This window comes from Odontesthes bonariensis, chromosome 17 (assembly GCF_027942865.1).
Source record: "Odontesthes bonariensis isolate fOdoBon6 chromosome 17, fOdoBon6.hap1, whole genome shotgun sequence".
NCBI classification, from domain to species: domain Eukaryota; kingdom Metazoa; phylum Chordata; class Actinopteri; order Atheriniformes; family Atherinopsidae; genus Odontesthes; species Odontesthes bonariensis.
The window spans coordinates 17,739,631-17,764,419 of record NC_134522.1 but is presented as its reverse complement, the minus strand read 5'-3'; the positions used below and the strand labels follow the sequence as shown (position 1 = coordinate 17,764,419).

Genomic DNA, 24,789 nt, shown 5'->3' with positions numbered 1-24,789 from the left:
GAAGTTTTGAACCCTGGTACTGAAGATACTTTCATCAGTGCTGGAGAGAAGATCTGTCTCCCTGAAGGTAGATGACGGAGGCTCTTTGTGAGGTTTTCCCTGCCCGTAAAGCTTTATTCTATTGTTCTGGCCACCTAGCATCATATTTTTTATGGCTCTTGATATTCATCACACCAAACATCTTTGTATCTGTGGACCAGGCAGCTGGCTGCCTCTCATTGTTCAAAACACTGCTTCCACACCACCTGACAGAGAGCTTTTCCCTGACATCACTACTGACCCTTAACAGAAAGAGTTACCACGTGCTCTCATGGTACAAGTCAGGCCAACTTCTGATGTAATGAGGCCTCAATTCTCTGTTTCACCTTTTGTTACTTTGCATCCTGCTAAACAAGTGTTAGTTCTCGGTGACACCATCCTGTTCATCCCAGAGTTGTGACATTGCTCACAGTCGATTTCCCAGTTCTCCTGGATTAGGTTTAAAAAACACAGCAGTCCCTTTGGAATGTTTACACAACAGATCATTTTCATCTGTTTTCTTTCACCTTGCTTTCTCTTTACCCGAATAGAGGCAAAAGGGGAGGAAAAGCCTATTATCTGCCTTTTAGAGTGAACAGAGTGACACAACATTCAGCTGGCTCCTTTTCCCCTCTTTACGTCATCTATTCCATCTTTGTTGCTTTCATTCGTTTCTTTTTTTTTTAACAGTTTGCTCGCTTCGCGTCTTTTTTTGTTTGTTTTACCCTTTACTTACCCTTGCCACTCTGTTTTCTGATTCCGTCTCCATGCATGCAGCCTTGGCAGCTCTGTGGATGCCAGGCCCTCTTTGATCTGTGGTCCAGAACACAGGATGAGAGTTATCCACTGGCAGCAACAAGAACATCCCATTAGGAGCTGGACAGGGTCTTCAGATGCTGCTGCAGCATGGTCCTAAACGCACACCGACAACGGCGTCTGCTGCTGCTGAGGCTCTCTGCTGCTCTGCAGCTCAGGGTGAACATTACGGGCGCTATGGGTGAAGTTTGCTTGTTGAATTTAAAACCCTGAAATGCTGTCTTTGGTATTTATTTTTAGATAGTAATGGAGCTGTCACCCACTGGTGTTTGTCACAGAAATTCTGGTTGATCAAGGTACCTGAGCAGAACTTGCATCTCTGATTCAGGCAGGCGTCACCTGATGAAAGAGATATAGTTTGTTATAAAAGCAAAGTCACCTCCAAGTCGCATTTAGTTCATATTCAAGAAATTCTGAGCAGATGGAGTTTGCCAAGTTGTCAAAAGTTATTTATTGATCCTTCAAATAGCAGTTGGTAAAACAATATCATCTCAAGGTCCATAAAGATGGCCCAATACTCTGTCAAATTAGATTGCTTTTAGTCACAATACTTGGTATGAGTTGCATAGGAATCTGCAACCACTTTTCCTATTGCTTCTCTGCTGATTTGTTGAAGTTTGTGGTAGAAGTGAGACTTCTATTTTAAGAGGAGTTGGTGGGTGGAAATGGTGTCAATCCAACGTGCTGCCAAAAATGTTTTAACCCAAGCATCAAGGTGCCTTCCAGATATGTACACGCTGCATCAGGTTTTAAGGGGTTATATTAATTCAATCTGTACTCAATTCATTGCCTAAAAAACACAGAAACATGGCTGCATACACACGAACAGTCTGTTGATTATTTTCTAATCAAGTTAGAATTTCAACTTGGCTTGGTTTTCTTGATTTTGTAGACCCCATTTATTCAAGTGCACACAAAGAATGGCACGCATCCTTGTTAAAGCTGCCTTGTTATCTTAAACAGGCCAGACATTTGTCTTGGTCTCCATTGTTTGAGCTTCATGTACAAAATCAGTGCAGCTCGTTCATCACATGTTCATTGAAAATGAGCATATTTGTGTGAACATTTGTGAGGATTTTTCTTCGTAGTTTGAGGCAGAGGAGCGAGATTTATCAAAACTGCAGGCAGTTGATGCCACAGTCACGATTTTCCCTTGCTGAAACAGCATTATTCTGTCCACTTATCCTCCCTGTGCATCTGACATGTACAAATCACAGACACATTCACACATATGCAGGTCATTAAAGCAGTGATATCACACGGGCTGTTGCAAACTCCAGCACTCATGCACATATACAGAAATACTCACAGTGGTTTCTGTTTCCGTCCCAAACAACCAGTGATGGATAGGACCTTTCCATTTTGAACAGGGAGAAAAACACATGCCCCCGGGGACCCTTGTGTGTGAAAGTACTTTGAAGTGTCCACATTTAATTCTTCTGTATGATAAATGAGACGAAAGCTGCAGTTTTAGCCTGTGAGGAAAAGCTCCGCTTGCTCAACAAGGGGAGCGGTAACAAATGTAGCGATAGCTGATAAGCTGACTGTGTCTCTTGCTCCTGCTTGTTGTTATGCTCCCTGCAGACCCCCACAGCCAGATAACAAATCCATCCTATCAATCAAACCCATCAATGGCTGGCTGCAGATTAGAGGCAGTGATTTTGGGGCTGATTGGAGGGGAAATGCTGATTATACCTCCCTCTCTCTGAGTTGATTACACTCTGTCTGTATGTTGTCAAGCTCAGCTGCTGAGCTGTAATCACTGGAAGCTAAGAGCAGACGCCATGGCTTCTGATTACAGAAGAGACAGACGCGATCACACTGCTAGCTGACGAACCCTGCTTTAAAAGTTATATCTCAATCGCTGGTCATTTAAAATTACCCGCACCTATATGTTACAGTAATTACACATAAGCCAATTCATGCACACTGAGGCAGGCAACTCTTTTTTTCCAATTCCTGTTATGTTCTCACGTTCATTGACTCCTGTTTCCCTCCTCCCGCTTCTTTCCACTGTTCTGCCCTACTTCCATCACAGTGGCAGAGGGTCCCGTGCTGGAGCACACACACACACCCCGACACACACACATTCATAGCGAGCAGGGTCCTAATCTGAGCTTTATTTAGCTATCTCACCTTTAAAACTGGAACAGCTTCCAAAGAGTCTCTTCCGCACCCATTTCATTCTTTTCAAACATTAGATCCCTCCATCCCCCTCGTCCTTCATCAGCCCGTGATCACTCGTTATTTACTTTCATTCCAATCACTGCAGCCATACAGGGAGTGCTGTAGTCTGGCTTGCAGAGGCCGCAGTGTTTGTTGAGTACAACAAGAACTGTGTGAGCTATTTGAAGAATGTAAACAAAGAAAGTCACATTCTACCAACTTTCCACTGGCGAGCTTGGAACATGCACGGAAAATTAATTGGTTTGACTTTCTTTCTTGTTTATAGTAGCATATTTGTGATGGATTGTCAGTGGGAGTGGAAAAAGCGCATTTATTCTTTGTTCCTCGTGTAAACAAGAAAATGCAGAAACGCAAACGGAATGATTTGACGCTGTCAGTTCGGGCAAATAGGGAACGTGTATCTAGAAAGAAAAGAAAAAGTCCCCAGCATAGTTGGAACTTTGAGTTTGTTGTTAAAATATTCATGTGACGTCTTGACTTTTGTTCCGTTTGATAAAGACTTTATTGGCCAAAAGAAAAAGCCCCACAACGTGCCATTTGCAACTTCCATCTGTATTTTTCATCATCTTTAAAAGCATTATTAAAGCAAAAAACAAGCCCAGTTTCAATAGAAACACTGTCGACAGGGTCACTCTTTCAATTATTCCATCCAATGTTAGTCATGCTTATAAGACGCTCCTGCTTTTAATCCTCAGCACAACATTTGAGACTGCTGGCATGGCCGTGTAGCTAAATAAACTTCTTTTCATCTCAGCGTGTATGTGTTTGTGAATGTTTTCATGCATGTGTGAGAGCAGGCTCACATAAAATTCAAAACTCTCTGTGTCCTGTTTTGAACTATCTTTGAAGCAGCAAAATTGTTTCATCTTGCATGTGTTAGGTATCATTTCAATTGACACCATGCTCTTTGCTACTAGTGCTTTGAATTGAGCATACTGGCATGCTTGTTGGATGGAAACAGCTGTCAGGGGAGATAGCAAGACTGACTTACTCCTCTTCCCCATACTTATCGTTTGCCTATTTCAGTCTTTCTCCTCTTATGTGACCTCCAAGAAAGTCAAAATATTCAGCTCAATTTGACTTTTTTCTCTCAATTTTTCCATTTTGTATTCACAGAGAGTGCGCCCAGCATGGTGACAGATTTTTGGAAACATTGTGCCCACAGGTGTGCTGTGCACCTGTGGCACAGTTGGGTACAAGGTTGGATTAGTATGAATAAGTTATTAGTATGTCTTGTGTGCAGTGTGCAGAGTTTTGTTTTCAAAAGGAAATTTGTGTCTCTATCTTAGAGGTTCAGAATCTACGTAAATGAACAATTTTCATCTTAAATCGGAGGCGCTTTTTGTTTTTTCTTTCATTTTTGTGGATGACAAAGTCTTGGCCGATCAAGAATAACGCATTCTAAGACTTAATTTGCTCACATCACATGTGTCCTGAATGCGGGAGAAAAGTCCAGAGATTCTTTATGAATAGCGATAAACTGCAGGTGGGTAGCTTTTGTCATTTTTTGTAAAAATCTGCACAGAATGAAATTAGAGCCTCGTCTCATAAACAGTTTAGCTATCCAAAATATGGATTTTATGGTGGGGCGAACATATGAAGGATTGATAAGTGGGATACTGCTATCCTTAAAGTCGATGCCATTTTAACGAGGATTTGACTCATTACTTATTGACTCATTTCATGGAGCGCATCATCTACATATATATATATATATATATAAATATATAAATGTCTCTGTTCAGAACAGCAAACAGTTTTGGGATGGATTTTATCACATGATCTGTTATACTCAGGTCCTTCTGAAGCATTTGTACTGCATTTGATGCAGTTCAGAACTTTGACTTGGTTATTCCACAACATTAACTTTATTCTTCTTTAACAGTTCTCTGGTAGATGAGCACATCTTCATGGCAGAGGTGCTGCAATTAAGGCCCAAACTTTAAGGCTATCACCGCCATGTTTGCAGATGTGATAATGTTCCTATGCTTGAACGCAGTGGTTTCCTTCCTTCCATATATAATGCCTCTTACTTTATGTAATCCTGGTCTCATCCATCCAAAACCCATTTTTGCAACAGGCTTCTGTCCTGTTCTGTCCATGATCTTTAGCAAAGTGCAGACTGTCAGCAATTTTGGTTTTAGAGAGCAGCTTTCTCCTTGTAGCTCTGCCATGCAGTGGTCCCTTAATGACCTCACGCACTATTACACTCCTTCATCTTGAAGTGTTCTTTTTTAGTGAACCACTCATGAGGAGGATAACAATGGCCTTGAATTTCCTCCATTTGTACACAATTTATATGGCACTGAGATCTAAGCCCCCTATGTTCATCCTTCTGTCTTCTATGTGTTTCTTTTAATTTTTCTCGTATGTACAAAGAGTGTTTGTATAGAGTCAACAGTTATGTTATGTTATGTTATGTTATATATGATTTGTTAACCCTGTTTGATACACCATGCATGAGCTGTCTTTAAAAAGGCTGTAATAATATGCTAGGTGACGGTGACGATTAAGGAAAAGATTCTTCTTTTGGTGTCAGCGAATGGAAAACGCCACGAGCACAGAGATACAGTACAGCATCAGATTATTGCGCTTCTGGTTACGAAAATATTTGACAGCGAGAGTTGTGACATGACTTACTTACCCCGTCATTTTGTCCTTTTAATGCAACAGAAATGCTGCTGGAGGTAAAGTTCTACGGTGTTCGAGCTTGTCTCAAGTTAAAGGCGGGGTAGGGGTTCTTTTTCCGGAACATTTTTTTACATATTGCTTGTAATACTCTTCACACCCCCATTGCAACCAATTAATTAAAAGTTTTGACACAAATATGAAAAGTTTTAGTGGCCTCCAGAACGTACAATCTAGGAAAAACACTATCCAATCATACTGAACGGACCGTTAACAATGATTGGATTCTGATGCTGTCTATCAAACTGCAATCTGCTCCTCCCTCCCCTTCCTTCCCCCTGTGCGCGTACCCTGCTCCGTGAACGAATTACGCGTCCAGAAGCTTGGCAGGAAGCTAAACTAGAGCCAGCTTGGCAAGCACCTAGCATTATTAAACGTATAGTTAGCATATATTAAATACTAAATACGGCAACGATCGATGCTTGCTGTCAGAACAGCGCTTGTGCACCTTCGTGCTCGTGCGCGTTCATGTACTCTAGAGGCGTGCCTTCGGGGGAAAGTGAAGAAAAGGGTTGGGACTTTTGACCTGTGTATTTTCAAAATGCAGCTTCGCTGGACTCAAAATCCAGGATCTCCTACCCTACCTTTAAGTGCAACATTATAAATCGGAAATGGTCACTACCATCAACCTTAGCTATTTTAAAAACTGTTCATCAACTTAGAACACAGAGCATTTACTTATCGAGTTCAAATAATTTTACAAGTTGTAGTCATTGCCAACGCTCACATACACAGAAGTCCGTGCTTGATTTCTTTTCTTGAAGCATCACCTTGTTTTGCCATGATTTCAGCACGATGTGGCTCCAGATTGTGACATATCTGTTGTGTCTGTAACATTTCACAACTACTGCTGAGTTTTGGAATTTGACATAAACTGTAACAAACAATAATGCCACCATGTCCTACATGTACTTGGACCAATTTATTATGTTGTGTCAAAACAAGAACTGAAGATAGATTGACTTTTCATCTCATCTCAGAGCAGCAGTTTAGTTGAAGGCAGATTTACTCTGATCACACTGGATCTATAACTTGTAGTCCTTTATTATAAGATCTCAGTCTCCAGGCACATACCTTTCAGATGGATGCCACAGTGTTTACATTTTTTCATTTATGCATTCTTTGCTGGTTATTTATAATACATTTTCGGCAGATCAAATGGATGTTAGTTGGGCCATAATGGCTGTGTAATTATTGACTCATAGTGTAAGTGGCACCAATAGTAATCCTACTCTCCTCTCCAAGCTTTAAATAATTGACAGCAGCTTATATGCCGGCTCATCTAAACGCAGAAACCTCCACTTAAGTTAACAAAAAGTGGAATACAGGTCAAACCATGATGGCATTATCAATTAAAATAGCGCCATTGTCAAACAGCTGCCAAGCAGCTTGTTTTTAGCCTGATCTATGAGACAGGTTTTCAATGAGGCAACAAAATGAAATAACAATACCTGCCATCTGTTTCACTTTAAAGGTCCAGTGAAACAGAAGTTGTAGCTTGTTGTGACTGAGACTGAATATGCAGCTATACAAAAAATATATTTATCCTACCTCCCATGGGAACCACATTTGGTCAACAGGAGAGTCCATGGATCAAAATCAAAGAGAATCTGTCATTTTGGGTTTTTTTCTCAAGACTTTTTGCACTTTTTGGTGTGGGGGGATTTCGTGTTTTTACCCTGCCATCCTGTATTGTATGAATTGCTGATTTGAGTTTACTGGGGAGTAAGCGTATTGGTTGAATTAATCAGATAACATTTAATTATCAACGCTTGGCAACCTGAGCAGTGATTGGGTTCTCATTACTCAGCGAGGGGTTTGATCCGATAGTTGAATCTCAAAAAGTGGCTCAGTGACTGCAGGGTGGTAAACGAGAGCTGACCTCTGCACACAACTTAATCGCCCATGTAGTTAGATCAGAATGTGGGAACTGAGGGGAAAAGGCAGCCTCTCTTTTGGAAGAGTAGTCCGAGTTTTTCTTTACCAACTGACATCCCAAAGCATAGCAAACCCGGCCAGGCCTATGATGTCACTCTGCGAGCCACGTTGACCTACAAGCCAGCAGTCAAGTTTATTTTTTTATATCACTGGAAAGGTCAGCTTGTTGCTGCAAATTACATTTGATGTAGCCCAAAGCATTTACCTTGTGAGCAAACTTTAAAAAAAAAGAAAATCATTATATCTATATAGATATATATATATATACACACATACATGCAAACACCCGCTTCTCTTTTATTCTCCCTGTCACTCTGACACTGCATCTTATCCTGCTTTATAGCCTCAGTGTATCTTAACCATTTTCAAGATGAATGACTCACCCTGGCAAAATAGCCCAATATTTTATTTGTGCACACAGGTTAAATATGGAACCTTATGTTTATGTTTTACCAGATACATATTCATCCACCTACAAATACATTCCCACAGCCCACACAAAGTCAAATCCAGGTATTATATATTTAACGTGGCAACATGCTGTTTTTGTTCCTCTTGGACTCCTGTGCCTGTCTGGGCCTCTGATTCAGTTGTTTAATGAGCACATTCGCTCCCAGCCTGGTGTGCTACTGTTGCTGTGCGTCTGCGGTTGTAGCGCTGACCAGAGGAGACATGTCGGCCCGAGTCCCAGGGCTAATTGCTGCTACTAGGCTGATAGTCTTTCTCTGCTACAGTCTCATTGACTCCCTGGACTCCAGGGGGATTCCCACAGGCACCCAAAGACAAACAAACCTGGGCGGACAATCAATAACGGATGCAAGAGTTACAGCTCAGCACAGCTGCTGTTTAAGATTCTCTGGGAATGCATGCGTGTGTGTTCTGTATGAGAGTGTGAGCGTCTGGAAGAGTTTGCTGATTGTCCCCTGATTGTCATTGCTAACAGGGATCTTCTGTCAGTCCCCAAGCACTTGTTTTGATGTAATATTGAACATTACAATTTAGAGTCATTTTCACAACAACAGCACATTAATGCTACCAAATAATTATATTCAAAACCTTTCAGGTTCACGATACGAGACATGAGATAAATGTAAGATATGATAAAGTACCAGCAATAAAAGAGCAAAGAAGACTGAATTAACCAATGATTGATTGACTTCATAGAAACAGGCTGACTGTAAAACTGTCTACAGTGCGCTCACCAAAACTGCCGTGAAGCTGTGTAGGGGTTTCTAGGATGTTTCAGGTTGACTCAGAGCAATCTACAGTGGCAGTTTGAACCCGTACCATATACTGCACACTGAACCAAACAGTGATCAACGGCCAAGCAGGACAAAATTATTGAAAAAAGGGACCAAAGAAGACTTCTCACGGATAAGCAACCAAAGCATCTTTATTGGACATAGGAAACCCATTGATGTAGAGCTCTTAGAATCAGATTGAAAAGAAAAAGAGCATCTCACCTTGAGTTAAACATGGTAGATTTTTTTTGTCACAATGTGTTACTTAACGTCAGAAAACAAAGTCTGAGGTCTTTTATCAGGACTAAACTGACCTGAAGGATACATCTTGAAAGAAAGAGTGTTTAAACGGGACTTCAGTGAGCCTTCGCCTAAAAACTTTTTGAAATATGTCATTCCGATAAGGACTCCTTCATACTGAAGAGAGCTTCAACACACAGCAGTGAAAGAGTGATAGATCTACCTGCAGACAGGTGCAAAAAGCTTCGAGGTGTTTAAGAAACATTCATAGAAACATGTTTTTTTTTTACCAAATATTACTGGGGCTTGCCAATAATCCTTTTTGAGCATTTGTCAATTTTACTTCACCGTTTGAAAACCCTGTGTAATAACTTTGCATATTTATTAAAAATATTCTGGGCATACAACATTTGTTAATTTGCATTTATTTATCGGGATATACAGAAATGTGTGCTTGCAATTCAGAGGTTGCAACAATTCCAACAAGCACAGCAATACACACAAGCTGTGCTCAGAAAGACTCAGAGCAACAATTTCTGATTTGTAACTTAAATATCTTTTAATTCTTCTGACAGATCAATGTTATGTCTTATGTAGACACATCTAACCAGTGATATTCTCTTCATGTATCGCAAAATACCTGCAGTTGTGCATGATTGTAACACTGAGCACAATTTCTAGTTTAAAAGTGCTCAGGAAAAGTGCATTTTTTGTTTCCGAAGCCAGATCCCAAAAAGCAGCTGATGGCATGATGTTTCCCTGTATGCATCTGACTGCTACTGGCTCGCCAGCAATGCAGTGCCCTCTCGCCTTTATCCTCACCCTCTCCACCCCTTCATTTTCCCTCAGCTCCATCTCTCTCGGCTCGTGTTTGCTTTTGTTCTCCTTTCCAGTCGGTCTGACTCACAATGATGATCTTGACCAATCGTGGAGAAAGGTCAAGGTTGGCCAGCAAATTGCCTCAAAGCAATCAGACTTGTCTCTCTGCGCTAACAGTGGGAGGCTCTCTGTCTCTGTTGCCATCTCGCTATCTCCCCTTCTTTCCTTCTCTCTCTCCATCTTTAGTCTCTCCTCTTCCATGTCCGCGTTTACCCGAGGGGGGGTTAGACGTGTTTCAGGCAGGATTGGCAGCAGGAGTGCCGAGGAGGAGGTGGGGGTGGTGTCGAGGGGGGCTAGCTCTGCTTTGAAGTCTCGGCTCTGACCAGCGAGAGCTAAGAACTTGAAAGCCCGCAGTGCCACTGCTTCTGTGACATTTAAGCACAGAGCAGCGTGACCCGGCAGCAAGCTTCTATATGTTTGTAAATAGTGTAGTCATAGATATATATGTGAACATGTGACTCCACGTGTCAACAAGAGTCTCTTCGTGGCTTCAAGCCATCCACTGGTCCTCAAGCACGACTGGCGGCTTCTTTTCATTACAGTGAGAAAAAGAGCCGCCCCTTCGACCTATGACCTCTGGATCAACAATAGCGACATTTGGATGTATTGCAACAGCTGACACCCCTGATATAAATACACAGTAACTGGATCTTGTATACAAATACTACATGAGCCATGTGAAATTTATTATAATTTCCAGAGCACTAGGTGGCTCAAGGACAGCTTGCCCAGTGTGCCTTAGTGGCTTTTCCTCTGATGGTTTCTCACACATGAAAGACTTGACTATAATGTGTCACACAGCATCCTCACCCTCAGCTGAACAACATCAAAGTGTTCCTGGGGCCCGAAGGCAGACAAATGTCTTCATCGACTTGTGCTTTGTGCGCTTTTCTTTCTGTCCTGTAAATGGTGTAAACAGGTGTTAACGTGTCAGCCCACAAGATGCCACATGCCGCTGTGTCATGATCCCCCCAACAGCTGCCCCGCACCATTGTGTGTTGGTGTGTGTGGGTGTTTATTGTAACGGTTATAAATGGCAGCAAGATAAGCATTAGCTCTAGATTTTGTTCAAAGCCAAGGACAAACAGAGATAAAGGGCAAATAATGAACTGATCTTTAGCCAATATACTGAATACTGAAGGCAATAAATGATTTCCTCCAAAAAAAAAACATGAATTTTGATAGAAAGACTCTACCCGCTTTCTCTTTCTCAATCGACGTAGCTGCCAGATGCAGCTAATAATACCTGTATTGTAAATGTGCATTCCTCTCTTCAGGCGGACATCGAGACGCTGAACTATCATCGCTACCTGCCTCAGTTTTTTGATGGTTTATGTGAGACTACTCATCCGTATGAGTTCTTCGCCCGCCAGGGAATCCATGACTTGTTGGACCATGGAGGTCCCAAGATCCTTCCTGTCATTCCCCAGCTCATCATCCCCATTAAGAGTAAGTCAGAGAAGGTCAAAAAGGAGCAAATTCCAGATTTGCTCCTTTTTTTCCTAAAATGTCTGGTCATTTCCTAAAATCATTTTTTTTAAATGATATTGCAGTTAGAGGATCTTAGCTGTGCTGTTAAAAATCTTAGAAGTGTGTTAAAATCAGAACCAAAGGTTTGCATATTTCAAACATGTGCTCCCTGATTGTTATTTTTCTGGAGTTAAAATTGGATGTGCAGACACAGAACAATTTTCAAAGCAGTTTTAGGTGATGGAAATATGGCAAGTATTCAATTTGCTTTGAAAGGGCCCTGCTCCATGGTGGCTGAGAGTGCTCTATGCGCTGCAGCTTATGAATACACCTGCTGAGCTGTGCTGTGAACTCAGGAAAACATTGTCATCAATTAGACCACATGTGCTGCTAAGAAAGTCGAAACACTTCTGTTGTCAGTGCTGTTTGCAGCTAATACACATGCAGTCGAGTTGATGAAGATGTATTCACAGTTTGCATCATGGTGACTTATTTAAATGTGTTTATGAGCTGAAGTTTGTCGAGCTCGCGTAGCCGCCGTGCCGTTGTCTTCAGAGTCACATGCTTTCCTTCTTGTAAACCTGCTTAAAGGGAGTATTAGCATTATTTCATGAATGTTTGACAAGTAAACTTGAAGCCTCTAATTTCGGTAATTGTTTAATCGTTTAGCATGGTTAGTGTCTGATCTCTGTTTGCCTTCCCAGCTGCTGATAGTGAATCTACAACATCTCCAGACTTAAATAAATGAAAGGCAAATAAAACACCCAATTTATGGGCACAAATTGAATAAAAGACTTAGTAGAGCTGATAAAAAAAAGCCTAATATTAGGTGATTTAACATTAGGAATGATGGTATTATCAACATTGAATTGGATTATCTTCATTGCATAATCAATTTATTTATTGATGCTTAGAATAATCTACATTATCTAATCGTTGTCTGATAAATATATTAACATATAACATGTATATAATGAGACACAATGTCTTTGTTAAAGCCTTTTGAGGGGATTTTGCGATAGCAGTGGAGTGCAACCATGTGGAGACCAAAGTCTCACCTTTCCTCCGCACAACCAACAACATTGCCATCCAAACCATTCCTGATATGACGTTCTAATTTGGTTTCGCAGCCATACTGTTCCTATTATTACATTAACCCTCAGGCCGGAGCGTCCTTGTTCTTGCGTTTGCTGGAAGAAGTTGACTCTGAAAGCATGCCTGGTAAGCTGCCATGAATGTGGTGACATGCTACATTTAACTGTGTCATTGGGCTGGGCCTCCTTACCTTTCCACTCTGACACGTTTGCACATACACACAGACACACAAAAGTTGGCAGATAGAGGTGGGCAGATAGGTCGTGTCTCGGGTTGAAGTGGACTGGCTTCAAAAATAGACGCCAGAATTTATGGTAAAGTGGATGGCAAAGGTTTCGTGTGGGCCGATAACAAGGATGATCAAGGCACAGGGAAGTTGGAGGATTTCAAAGCGCTTCTTTTGTTGAAAAATGGTGGCACATACACCAACACACACACTCTCACACACACACACACCTTTGCACACACAAACTGTCTTTTGTTTGGCGCCACTGCCAAGTGGAGTGTCAGTTTCAAAGTGGGAGCCTTTAAGTGGCGCCCAGCGAGCCTGTGGTAGTGTTCATGTCATGGGCAGTTGGCTGCTGGTGCGTACGTGTGTCTGAAGTGAGAGTGTGCTTCTTGTTTATGTGTGTGGGTGTTGGATGTCTGTGGAGGCAGGGGGGCGTGACGGCCAACACTAGGCAGGTCCTTTGGAGACATGGAGACATGGAGACACGATGACAGACTGACCCTGACACTGAACTACACTGAGCTCACACTGCGAGGTCCTAACCATCCTACATCACGCTGTGTAGTGTATCTTAAGTCTGCTGTACGCATGACAATCACAGCATTTCATCATTTTTACTTATTGCGTCGGTTTCATTTTTGAAATAATAGACCAAATCGATATTTGTTAAAGCGCACCCAGTGGTAATACACAGCATTAAGGTACCTTATTTGTTAGCACCACAAATATTTGGACTGCCTAATGTCTGTTTTGTCCTATATCAAGACACACAACTTAATATTCAACACATCGTGACTTACACTCTATCTTAAACAGTGTTTTATTTCAAATCCCTCACCTGATTTAGTCATTTGCATCAGGGGAGGCCAGGCAGAAGGTGATGGTTATACTCCTCATGAAAACACACACACTTCGCCCTGATAATGGAATTTTAAATGGCCTGCTCCTTATTAACTTTTTAGTTTATTAAAAATCAGGCCTGTTTCGCCAAAGCCGCTAGCCCATGTCCCCGTTGCAGATTAATTACTTTTCTATGAGAAAGAGGAGAAGAAGGGATGGTGGAAAGAGGAAGAAAGTAAAATGCCGCCTGGAGTTTAAAAATGGCAAGATATGTGTTTCTCTCCTCTGACGTTAATACATCTTCAGTTTGGCTGGCAGGCTGTTATCTGCAGAGTGACTGAGCCACGTTAGGCCCTGGTGAATTTTGATGATGACTGCAGGTCACCCAATGAGAATGCACAATGAGGACGGTTCGGGCTGATACTATACTCCAAGGCTCTGTCCTCAGTGACTCAACTCTTCCTTTCCATGCACCATGTTTCCTTCACCCTGTTTTAAAAAGCCTCCTTAAAGCTGAAAGGGTAACAAAAAAATGCTCAGAGGATAAAATGTGCTTTTGCAGTTTACAGCTAAGTTTTTCGTTTTCCAAGTTTGTGATTTTGAAGTAGCGAGAATGATGAATTGTTTTCTGTGATATGCCAATATATATGCAAGTGAATGCGAAAACAATTGTTTTCTTCAGCCAAGAAGTGCCTATGTGATGCAAGAGAAAAGGTGAAAAGTGACTGAATTTGTGTTTTTTGGGTCTCTCTGTCTTCCTTAAATGGGGAGAAGGATTCAAAGTCATTCCCACACTGAGTCTCAGTTGATTGGTATAACGTTTGCTCAGCTTTGAACTAAAACGAGACTTTCATTACAAGGAGATCCTCAGTCACGCCTCTGCCAGGGAACATCTTCTGATCAGCAAAGTGCATTTATGTGAGAACAATTCGCTGCTAAACTCTGAGCTGTCGCCCTACCTCTGACATTTCACAGGAAACAAAATACAAGGTCACCGTTGTTTTATTTTCTCGCTGGAAATGAAACAGGGCCGTGCATGAATAGATGATTACCTTATTCAGATTTGTCCCAACACAGGTTTTAAACCAGCATTAATATATCAGGCCTTGGTCTGCCTTCTCCTTTGCTCTTTTAATTTTTTTCTTCCCCTTTTTCTTTCGGCAAGGCGAGAGTGCCAATGAATAATTGAGCAGTCCCGCAGACCAAATGTCACAGCAGGGAAAATTGTTTGCGCTGGCTGGTAATTAGAATTTCATTGTTTGTTATGTAGGTTTGAAATTCCTGTCATTCCACGCTCCACCTTATCTTAGTGATGGCAGAAATCTCAGCGCTTGTCTGTCTGGGGACACACTAAGGCAGAGATGGAGAGATGTCATCAAGCACAATGCATTTGCTCATTCAGCATCATCTCCTCTGCTGAACGGACTCTCACGCACACTCATACACACACACTCACACACACACACACACAAACACGCACACTCGTCGCTGACAGACAAAATCCTGCTTTGGCAAACTTGCTGTCCTCTGTGCTCCTGGATCAATTAGTCATTCAGTCACAGATAGCCAACCTTTATGAGTATTCCTTGAACCTTATAACCTCTTGTTGTTCATATGACTCTTCTACTTTGTTTCTCTGCTACAGAGAGTGTGTGCGTGTGTAGATAAGTACCCGTGTAATTATGAGTGTGTAATTTATGAGTGGTGTTTGTAATTGTACGTGTACATGCTTGTCACTGTTTTGTATTTACAAATTAGCTGTTTTAACACAGGGCAGGTGAGAGCAAGAATATTCTCTGCTTCCTCCCACTATCCCCCTTTCGGAGCTTGCATAGCCTCCTTGTACCTGTTTCCTCTCACACTCCAAAGACTGGAACCGGTACTTCCATGATTCCTTTCCTTGCCACCTCCTCTACCTGAGATGCAAGCAAGGGAGGCGCGGAAGAATCGAAGCGACAAGCATTTAACAAAAAGGAGACATCCTTTCTTCCATAGTTTGTCACAACCCACTGCTGTATATTTACTCCCTGTCTGTAATAATGTGACTCATATATCTAATATATATACCCTTACGGATGCCAGAAATACTTGTATAAAGGGTACTCCATTGCAGTCTCACTCATAGCTCCGCGGCAAGCCTCCTCTCTCCTCCAAATGCATTTTAGGGATAAAGACATCCTTCTAGATGTCGCAATGAGATCAATTTTTTAGGTCACAGGCACGAGGATGGAGGAGATAGAAAATAAGGTGCGCAACACAGTGGAATGAAAATGGCCCTTTCTTGGCTGGGATAATAGACAGTTTTGGGATACTGTAAGTGGTAATTCTGTTCCAGATGTTTGGATGAGTGTGTGTCCTTTGTGTTAGCCCTGTGATGGATTTGTGGTATGTCCGGGTTACCTGTCCATCACCCAGTGTCAGCTAAGCTTCAGTCCCTGAGTATGACTCGAAGATTGATGGATGTTTAAACAGTGGTATGAGTGAAAGATAATGCCGTTCTCTCACTGCTTTATCTGTCACACATTATAAACTGTTTCAACTTTCTTTCTCTCTGTTAGTCTCTGGTTAGTTTGAAAATGGATCCAAATATGAGTATTGTTATGATGTCACTGAAATGACTTCTTTAACCAGTCATTGTGATAATTTGTTGATTTTATACTGGTTCTATTGGTTGAACCCCCTCCAAAAAAAAAAAAAAAAATGAACTGTATCATCTGATGTCGCCATTATGGACCTGTACTTGTGACAGTCCTGTGTCCAACGTGTCTCTGTGTTTATACCAGTAGTTTTCGGGACCATGACATGTATGATATGTGATTTTGTGTGAAGCGTGGCACACATGGCACAGTTGAAGTCAGAAAGTTGGAATTCATTCAAATGAGTCGGTACTAAGTGAGCTGTTGGTGTTTCAGTGGAAACTGGATTTCATCTTTCAAAAACAGTCAAACTGAATTGACCTAAGTTGACCTTCAGATAGTGAAAAAATTTAATTAGAAATAAAATATCTTTTGCGTTTCACATCTTTATCAATGCATTTAAACCAGCATTCAAATTTGAATGTATTATATATTGCATGAACCTGTAGATCTGTATTATCTTTAGATGACTGGACTGTAAAGGGATTGTTGTAGTTTTAAAAGGGCTCCTGGAGGCTGGAGCCTGTTTTTCACAGCTCATTTAAATACGCATTCTCCTTCTTAAACTTGCATGAACAGTAGACTAAAGTGTCAACAAGATCACACTGTTATTATCACAATCCAAGTTGGTGTGTCATTCATATGGTGTTGTGTTTCTGACTGTTCACTCGCTTTCATTTACGTTTTTGGCACAGACCTGTTAAATGACAACGTAAATGGAGTTGCAGGCCAAACATGACTTAAACTCACTGTAGCTCTCTGGTAGGCTGAGCAAATTCAGAGCCAGTCATTAAATGAAGCCTTAATTCTCTACGACAGTAAGTACATAGATAACTAATCTCTTTAGCTGCAACGGCAGCAATTTTTCCAAGATCTAAATTGTCTGCCTTCAGGTATCTTTGAAGAGGAACTGAAATACAACACCTGCAGATTTAGTTTTTTTGTGAATCGTGAGTCGACGGTGCTTTTGTGCTGCCATCATCAAAGCTGAAAGGCAAGCATGTCTCAGTCTGGTGTGTTCGTTGAATGGTGTTTGCATTGGATTATTGTGACCACAACTAAAACAGTCATGCAAAGTGTGAGTGAGTGACAGTGTTTATGTTACCCAACAGCAACAAAGCCCGATGCACCGGATTTGTTCCATTTCACTAAAATTGTCTCGCATTTGTGGAGATACAGCTCAGATTTCTGATCACACTGTAGCTTTTTTTTTTTGTATTTCAACAAATTTTTGCTAAATTGTTGTTTTGTTTTTGTCGTTTTCAGTGCTTACTGGCAAAATAGGGACGACAATAACATTACAATCCTGCTTTTAAAATTAAAAAAAGGCAACAAATGACTGTTTGAGTTTTCATCCAGACATACTGTAGCTGTTTGCTTTGGAGTAGGAGGTTTTAAAAAGCACAAGGATCAACAGCTCAAACAGATAAATTAAACAAAAAAGTGGAAAAAAATGTCTGCCTTGGTTGATGGTTAATCACAAGTTATTCTCTAATCCACTGCTCACTGCCGGTCACGTCTCTTCCCCTCTGTTTCTGACATTTTGTACCTTGTCAGTTTTTTTCTGTTCCATCATACTTTCTCTTCTATTATATTGGTCTCTCTCGGTCTCTCTAGCCCTCCATCTCTCCCACCATTATTCCCTTTTGTTCTCTCTATCAGTAGGAGATGAAGTTAAGTGCAGCCTGTAGGCCAAATAGCCCAGTGATTGGCTCTCACTTACTCCTGCTTCCCTAGTGCATTTGAAATCACTGATTGCAGACAAGCTAGTCTAAATCAAAGCCAAGCTGTATGGGAAGTGCTTTTAAGAAGAAAAAAAAGCATGTAAGGGGGTTAAGGTTTAAGTATATTTTATCTGTTTCTTCTAAGGGCATTCCTATCTTCCACATAATTGTAGATGTCGAAACCACTCGACATTTACTCTTCCTCCACTTTCCAAATTGAACAACCTGCCATTCTTCTTTCCAAGCTGCTTTGACCATTTGTCCACACAAACCTCTTTAATTGATAATCTGGTTTTGTCTGAGCCTTGACTCGTGAGCTTTGCTGTTTATCTTGCCTTCCAGATGCCCTGAACACGAGGAACCATCAGGTGATGTGCACAACCCTGAAAGTCTTGCAGCATCTGGTGCTGTCTACAGACAAAGCGGGGGAGGCCATGGTCCCATACTTCCGGCAGATCCTCCCTATTTTTAACCTCTTCAAGCACAAGAACAGTAAGTTCCACTTGGTTAAATTGGTGAGTGTTAATTCATGGACAGATGGTGTGTGACGTGTCTGTACTTTTGTGGAGCAGGTATTGTGTAAGCTGGTCTTTTTTGTGCTAGAACTACGGTGACATCAGTGAGCTGAAGAACAGCAGTGATGGGTATTCATATGTAGTGTGCTGTTCGTGTTAAGAACAGGTAAATTCATAAACCCCGGAATTAGTGTGAAGGTTGAGGTTAACTATCTCTTTTTAATATGACTGTGTGACTTCCAGGCAGAAAGAACTCTGTTTTCTATCCTTTCTTTTCTGTGACTTCAATGGATGCTGTTCTTTTTTTTAAACTTTTTTTCTACTTACGCATCCACATGACAGAGAAGCTCAATTTTGTCTTTTCTATTGCCAGTCAGGCTGCTTTGTGTGGAGCTGTTGAGGAGGAGACTTTGTCCTTGCTCGCTCTGAAAGCTTCCACCTGGGTGACACCAGGACCTGGGGAGATTGGCATCAGATAGGCAGGGCTCTTTGTGTGGCTTTGTCAAAGCACTTAGCTTGGTTTGACATGATGTGGCCCCATTGAAAACATAGAAGCACAACCGTTCCCAAGCACCACACAGTCGGATGTAGAGCTTGACATTGTGAATCAATCATTTAAACGCAAGCTTTAACAGGAGAAAAACACAAGGCTTTAGTCTCTTAATCGATATCCAATTTGAATCTCTTGTCTCTTTAATTCGCTTACATTATCTGTTACTATTTGCTGTGGTCTAAAAAAAAGGAAGGATAGAGCAGAAAGAGATAGCACAGAAAGACAAAAGACGGAAAAGAAAAGCCTCCCTTATTAGCGCATGGCCTTATGCAAATCTCCTCTGTAAATTAGCTGTCAAATCAATCCCCTAAACCGTCTTGAAGCGTGAGTTTTTCCACAGTGGAAGCTTAGGATTTGGCCAGTGAACCCCACCAGGAATAGTTTTATTTCTTTCTGGTAGTTACAGTGCTGGCCTGTCTACCTGCCTGCAAGCTTTTGTGTCCTCCTCTGGCAGGCATTGATTAAACCTGAGCCAGCCTCTCACCTGGCAGACATCCCCACCATTGACCTCTCCCAGAGAGACCATTCTGGGCCAGAGAGGGGTTCATACAGCTGCCAAAGCTCAAAACCAGATCTGCTAAACAAGGACGTTACTTCCTGCGCAGCAGTTTATAGCCATCCAGGACAGTTAAGTTTGTACATTTTGACTGGACCTGAGCCTGAAAATATAACCAAAGTAAAACAATCTAAATATGTAAATGAGGAACATAGTCACAGGTATAGTTTAGTGTCTATGTTCCCGCTTACAGTTTTACAGATAGGAATTCAAATGCTGAGAAAGGATGATTTTCAAACACAGAGCTCAGTGTTCTCTCTCTGCTAATACACAAATATTTCGGGCTTGTTGTTCCACACTTTCTCTGTGTATCTCTTTGTGCCTTGGTCTCTCCTTTTTTAATGTTTCGTTTATGTCGATGTCAAAGCTTTCATTGAAGTCCATCTATTATCTAATATTTCTTACATACAAATCCAGGTCCATCCCACGCTCAGTCGGCTGTCTCAACCCGAGCCAGCGTGCTGCCTGCAGCAGACAGGCACAGTCTTTGTGTTTAATACAGCAGAAGACACAGAGGACTGTCTAGTAGCGTGTGGTAACATCTCCCTTTGGCTCTCCCACGCTGTAACTCACAGAGCTTGCATGGCATCCCTCTTATCGTCTGAGCCACAACGGGGCCACTGTCCACTATGTGCCAAGTGTGTGTGCGTGTCTACATTTGTGCACATCTGTCATGAATAGATCTGTTGTGTCCCATATGCAGCTGTTGGCTTTCAACATATACGAAGGCCCTATCCTTTGTCTCCATCTCTCCTTTCTCATTGTTGTTTTTGGTCTGCACATGATGCTGTACAAGACGTCTACTACACACTCACATATACACAATTTTACCCCACTCTGTCCCAGCTGAGGCCACACAACCTGACTCTGTTCCTTTCTCCCAGCTGTTCGTCCTATGAATCAATAGGCTGACAGCCTCTGCTGCAGGGTCACGGCTACAGTCAGATATCGCCAACATCTCATCATGGGACGGATCCCCCTGGCAGTGTTCACACGCTTCCACACTTGCTCCCACTCTGAGACAGGGTTGTGACCTGTTAAATTGGTCTGTATACAGGCCTTTATCTGAGACATTTTTCCAAGGTCAGATCTGGAACTTATCCAAAATGGACCCCCAGTTGTCCTCTCACTGGACTTCTGACCAGAAGAGCAGTGTCACGACCCTCATGGTCAGCCTTTTTGGTATCCCTTTTTTGCCTCTGAAAAACTGGTTCCACTGTTCTAACAGAAAAAAGACATGCCTGTTTAACACCAAGCTGCCACTCTTGGCCTACCAGTAATGCATCATTTTGAAGTGCACAGTAATGAGCGATCACATAGTATCACCGTCCTTGATGTTTTCCTTTATCTCCTAAATCAGCTCTCTCAGCTTTTGTTTGCTTTGTGCCTTTTGTGTATCAACTGTCCTTTGTGTTTGTTTGTGTAATTCTATCAGTGTGCAAGAGAGAAAGTTGAGAATGGCGTAGGTAATCCTCCAGCATGATTTGCACAGCTCTCTTGCTAGCTTGCAGTGATGAATTTTATCCCTAATGAAATGCAACAACGCTCCTTAAGAAGGAGAAATGTGCTCCGTCATCCAGCAAATTCCTCATCTGAGCCCGGAGGAGGGAACTCATCTGCGCGTCATATCAAGAAGCTCATAGAGTCTATGAAATATTGTAAGACAGCAGAGGTAAACCTACATAGAGAAAATTCGCATTGTTAAAGGCCAGCTTTGATTAACTCACTGTAATCGCGCAAGTGGAAAGGAATTTGTTATCATTTTCATAAAATTGTGTGTCTACTGTTTTCCCATTTAGCTGTATAAACTTACACAGAGCTGTTTTTATTAGTTGAAGTGAGATAAACTTTTTTTTTTAATGGACTACAGGAGGGCTGCGCTGCCTTCTGCTTCTAAACCCATTCATGTCTATGTGTTGCATGATGCATGGACGAGCTCATCTCTGTGCGGCCCATGTCCAAGTTCAACTTGGGCGGAGAGCGTTCTGACAACACATCGATGTGTCCAATCGTAGGGAATCTGACATATATAATTATGACATAATGATATATAATATTATAGTTTTTAAATATTAAAAAAAAATTGAGCTGTTTGACTTATTTGAATTTCTATATCTATATTCTATATCTACACCAATCACCCACCCCCAGATAAGTTACCTGCTTTTTTAAACCTGGACCTTATTTCTTGCATAAAATACGTTGATTTACTGAAGGAGTGAGTAATAACAAGAATGAACAGGGGCATCGGCCAATGCCCCTTTATATGGATATACGCGGATTTAAATATCGTCCGAAGGACGCCGACTTTCACCAAACTGTTATCGGTGAGCAGATGAACGTATTTTATGCCAGAAATAAGGTCTAGGTTTAGAAAAAACAAACTTCTCCTTTAAATTGCTCCATACTCAGCCTGAAGTAGATCTGGAAGCAGTCATTGTACAGGTGCACCTCTTGGATGAGCCATATTCTCCAAACTCCTGTCATACTATGATAACAATATGAACCCGCACCCTTTCAGCTGCTGTATGTCTCCTCCTCCGCCTCAGTAATAGTAAAGCAAGGGCTTTCCCCTGATACCTTTGGAGATACATCTAGCATTCATATGTGTGTCATGTCTGGAAAAACAAGTCACTTCCTGGATATATTTTAGGTTGCCTAAATTGGATGCGATTTGCAAATGTGCACCCTTCTACCCTCCTTATTCCCGCGGCGAGCTCAACGCATACCGCATCTTATTTGAAAACAGCTTTACTACAAGTCCATGCCACTGTAAGCAGCACACACTGACAAAGGCTTGAAAGTGCTCATTCATTTAAGGATTTGGGTCCACATTCTTTGCTTTAGTCAGCTCCACTATTTCATGGATATAACCAAAGCACCAATGGCCAAAGGCTACATAACACTAAGTTTCTCATGACATCTTGAGCCTCTGCATGGCTTGTGTCTGTTGTTAATGTTTGCCTGGAAGGCTCCTCTGGTACTTATTTGAACCTACATTGTAGTGTTGTTGTTGTTGCCCTGATCATTTTCTCAGCTTATCTGTAAGGTGTAGGTCCTTAAACAACTATTCATCACTGACAAACAGCCTCTCCTTCACACACATGCACACACACACGGCTGTGATCAGGTTCATTTGGCCCCTTTTATCTTCCTGAAAAGAATGTGGCCGGCTATGATAAGGTCTAACCCATACACATTTCGGCACCTGCACACACACACACGCACACACACACACACACTCAATGGTTGTGATAGCATTTGTGGGTCTTGTGCACCGGTGCAACTGGTGAGATTTTTGTGTTTTGCTCCGTCTGGTTTATCTTCATATCACATGGTACAATTTCAGCTCATCTTGGAAGTCTTTATGAATGTGGCAGTTCAGTTACAGCTCACGCTGATGGTTGGAATGGAAATAAGCTGGGAGAGCTGGCTGAGCTCACCACCGTTAACCAATCCCACCCACCACTGTGCCCTCACAGTAGGACGGGAAGAAGGAGGCAAGAACACTCCATCCACTGTGGATGGAGATGATGAACATGTAAAATCCAAGCAAATCAAGTCACAACAATTTTTCTCAACTAATTTTAATCTAACAGAAGGCCAAGCGTATGCCTGCGTACTCAACCACCTGCGCCCCTGTCCATAACACAACATAATTCTCCCGTTTATTGGCAGAACACTGCACTATTGCATATATGGTGTCCAAGTTAATTCCTGGAGATTCCCATTTACTAACATTTGCTTTATTTAATTACCATTTCCAGCTGTCGTTGTGAAAAATTAATTCTCTGCCATGCTTTTCCTGCATACATAGCAGTACAATGAAGGGGACACACGTACAAACACATACACACTGAAACCCATGGCCCCTGTGTAATCCATCATCCCTCACAGACACACACAGCTCCTATTCCCAGCAGACAACAGAACACACACCTCATCCTCAGCCCCCCAACTCCTCCTCTATGTCTCTCTCCTCAACAGGAGGTATCTATCTATCAAACAATCACAGTTTGCCAAGACCCCTCCTCCATTAAAATACAAAAAGAATGGAAGAACAGTAAGACAAAAGCTACATGGAAGGAGAAATAGGATAACTGAGCAAGACATGAGATCCAGGTAATACCAAGCTCCTCTGTTCTTACCTACTCCAACGTTAGCATGCTTCACAGCACATAATGACTTTTTCCTTCTCTCCTGAAGCCTAAGAAAAGACAGGAGGTTGAGGAAAATAGTGGAAATATATTGTTATAATAACACAGCCCCCTTCCCTGCCTCCGTCTCTCCCTATCTCACTCCACTCCTTTACTCCTTCCGCCTGCGGACATGCCCACCTGGCTCTGTTAATTTCTATTGTCAGCAGGTCTGGGGCGAAGCAACCAATCAGGTGTGCGCGTCAGCCCTTGGGCATGCAGTCACTCGGCGGCTCCAATTTAAAGGTCAGCTGATAAGCGGCCAGATTCATGCATAATCTGGGCTGCTCTGCAGTCAGACAGGCAGGCAGCTCAGCGGAAACACACACACACTTGACAGATACACACCTCATACTCTTGGTTTATTATGGACCCTCTCAAACTCTTTACTTTGCAGGCTCTACTTTGCAATTTTCATGTGTCCTTCTTCCAGCTAAAAGATGCAGTATTTCTGCCTTTATCGTTCCATCAGGTCAGATAATGTACTTTCACTAATTGCTTGAGAGGAGTGCTTCAATAAGAACTTGGCTTTGTGTTTGTTGATTTGTTCATTAATTTGTACATAGTGCCTTTTGCAATGTGAAGCACTTAGGGGAATTATGGGATCCACTCCTTAAGTGGCACAAAGCCCTGAGGTTGGCAGTGTGCTTAAAATGAAGTTGACGTCTTTGCCGAGGCGTTTTACCACTTTAACAAGCATCTCTTCGATTACCGCAGTGTGCAGTCAGCAGAACTTGCATGGCGGAGCTGCCACACTGTGTCACTGCAACTGGTCAGTAGTGTTGTGAGGGTGTGCTGCATTTTATATCTACTTATTTTTCCCTATCATATCTTAGTCATTTAAGACAATCACCATCCAGTATGATGGACAAAAATACACAATAAGTTTTATTGTATTGGTTTTTAGTCTTTATGATCTTTATGAAAAGCAAATTTTGTGTATTTAATCAAAACACTACACATCATCA

General features: G+C 41.8%; 1 protein-coding gene across 1 annotated transcript in view; it reads left to right on the top strand.

The window, feature by feature from the left end:
• Positions 1-24,789, top strand: part of pacrg (PARK2 co-regulated) — a 138,473-nt gene that overhangs the window by 64,225 nt on the left and 49,459 nt on the right. Inside the window, exons 3-4 of the mRNA XM_075447892.1 lie at positions 11,285-11,456; positions 18,344-18,493. Coding sequence (XP_075304007.1) covers positions 11,285-11,456; positions 18,344-18,493 — 322 coding nt within the window. The remainder of the gene's footprint in view (positions 1-11,284; positions 11,457-18,343; positions 18,494-24,789) is intronic.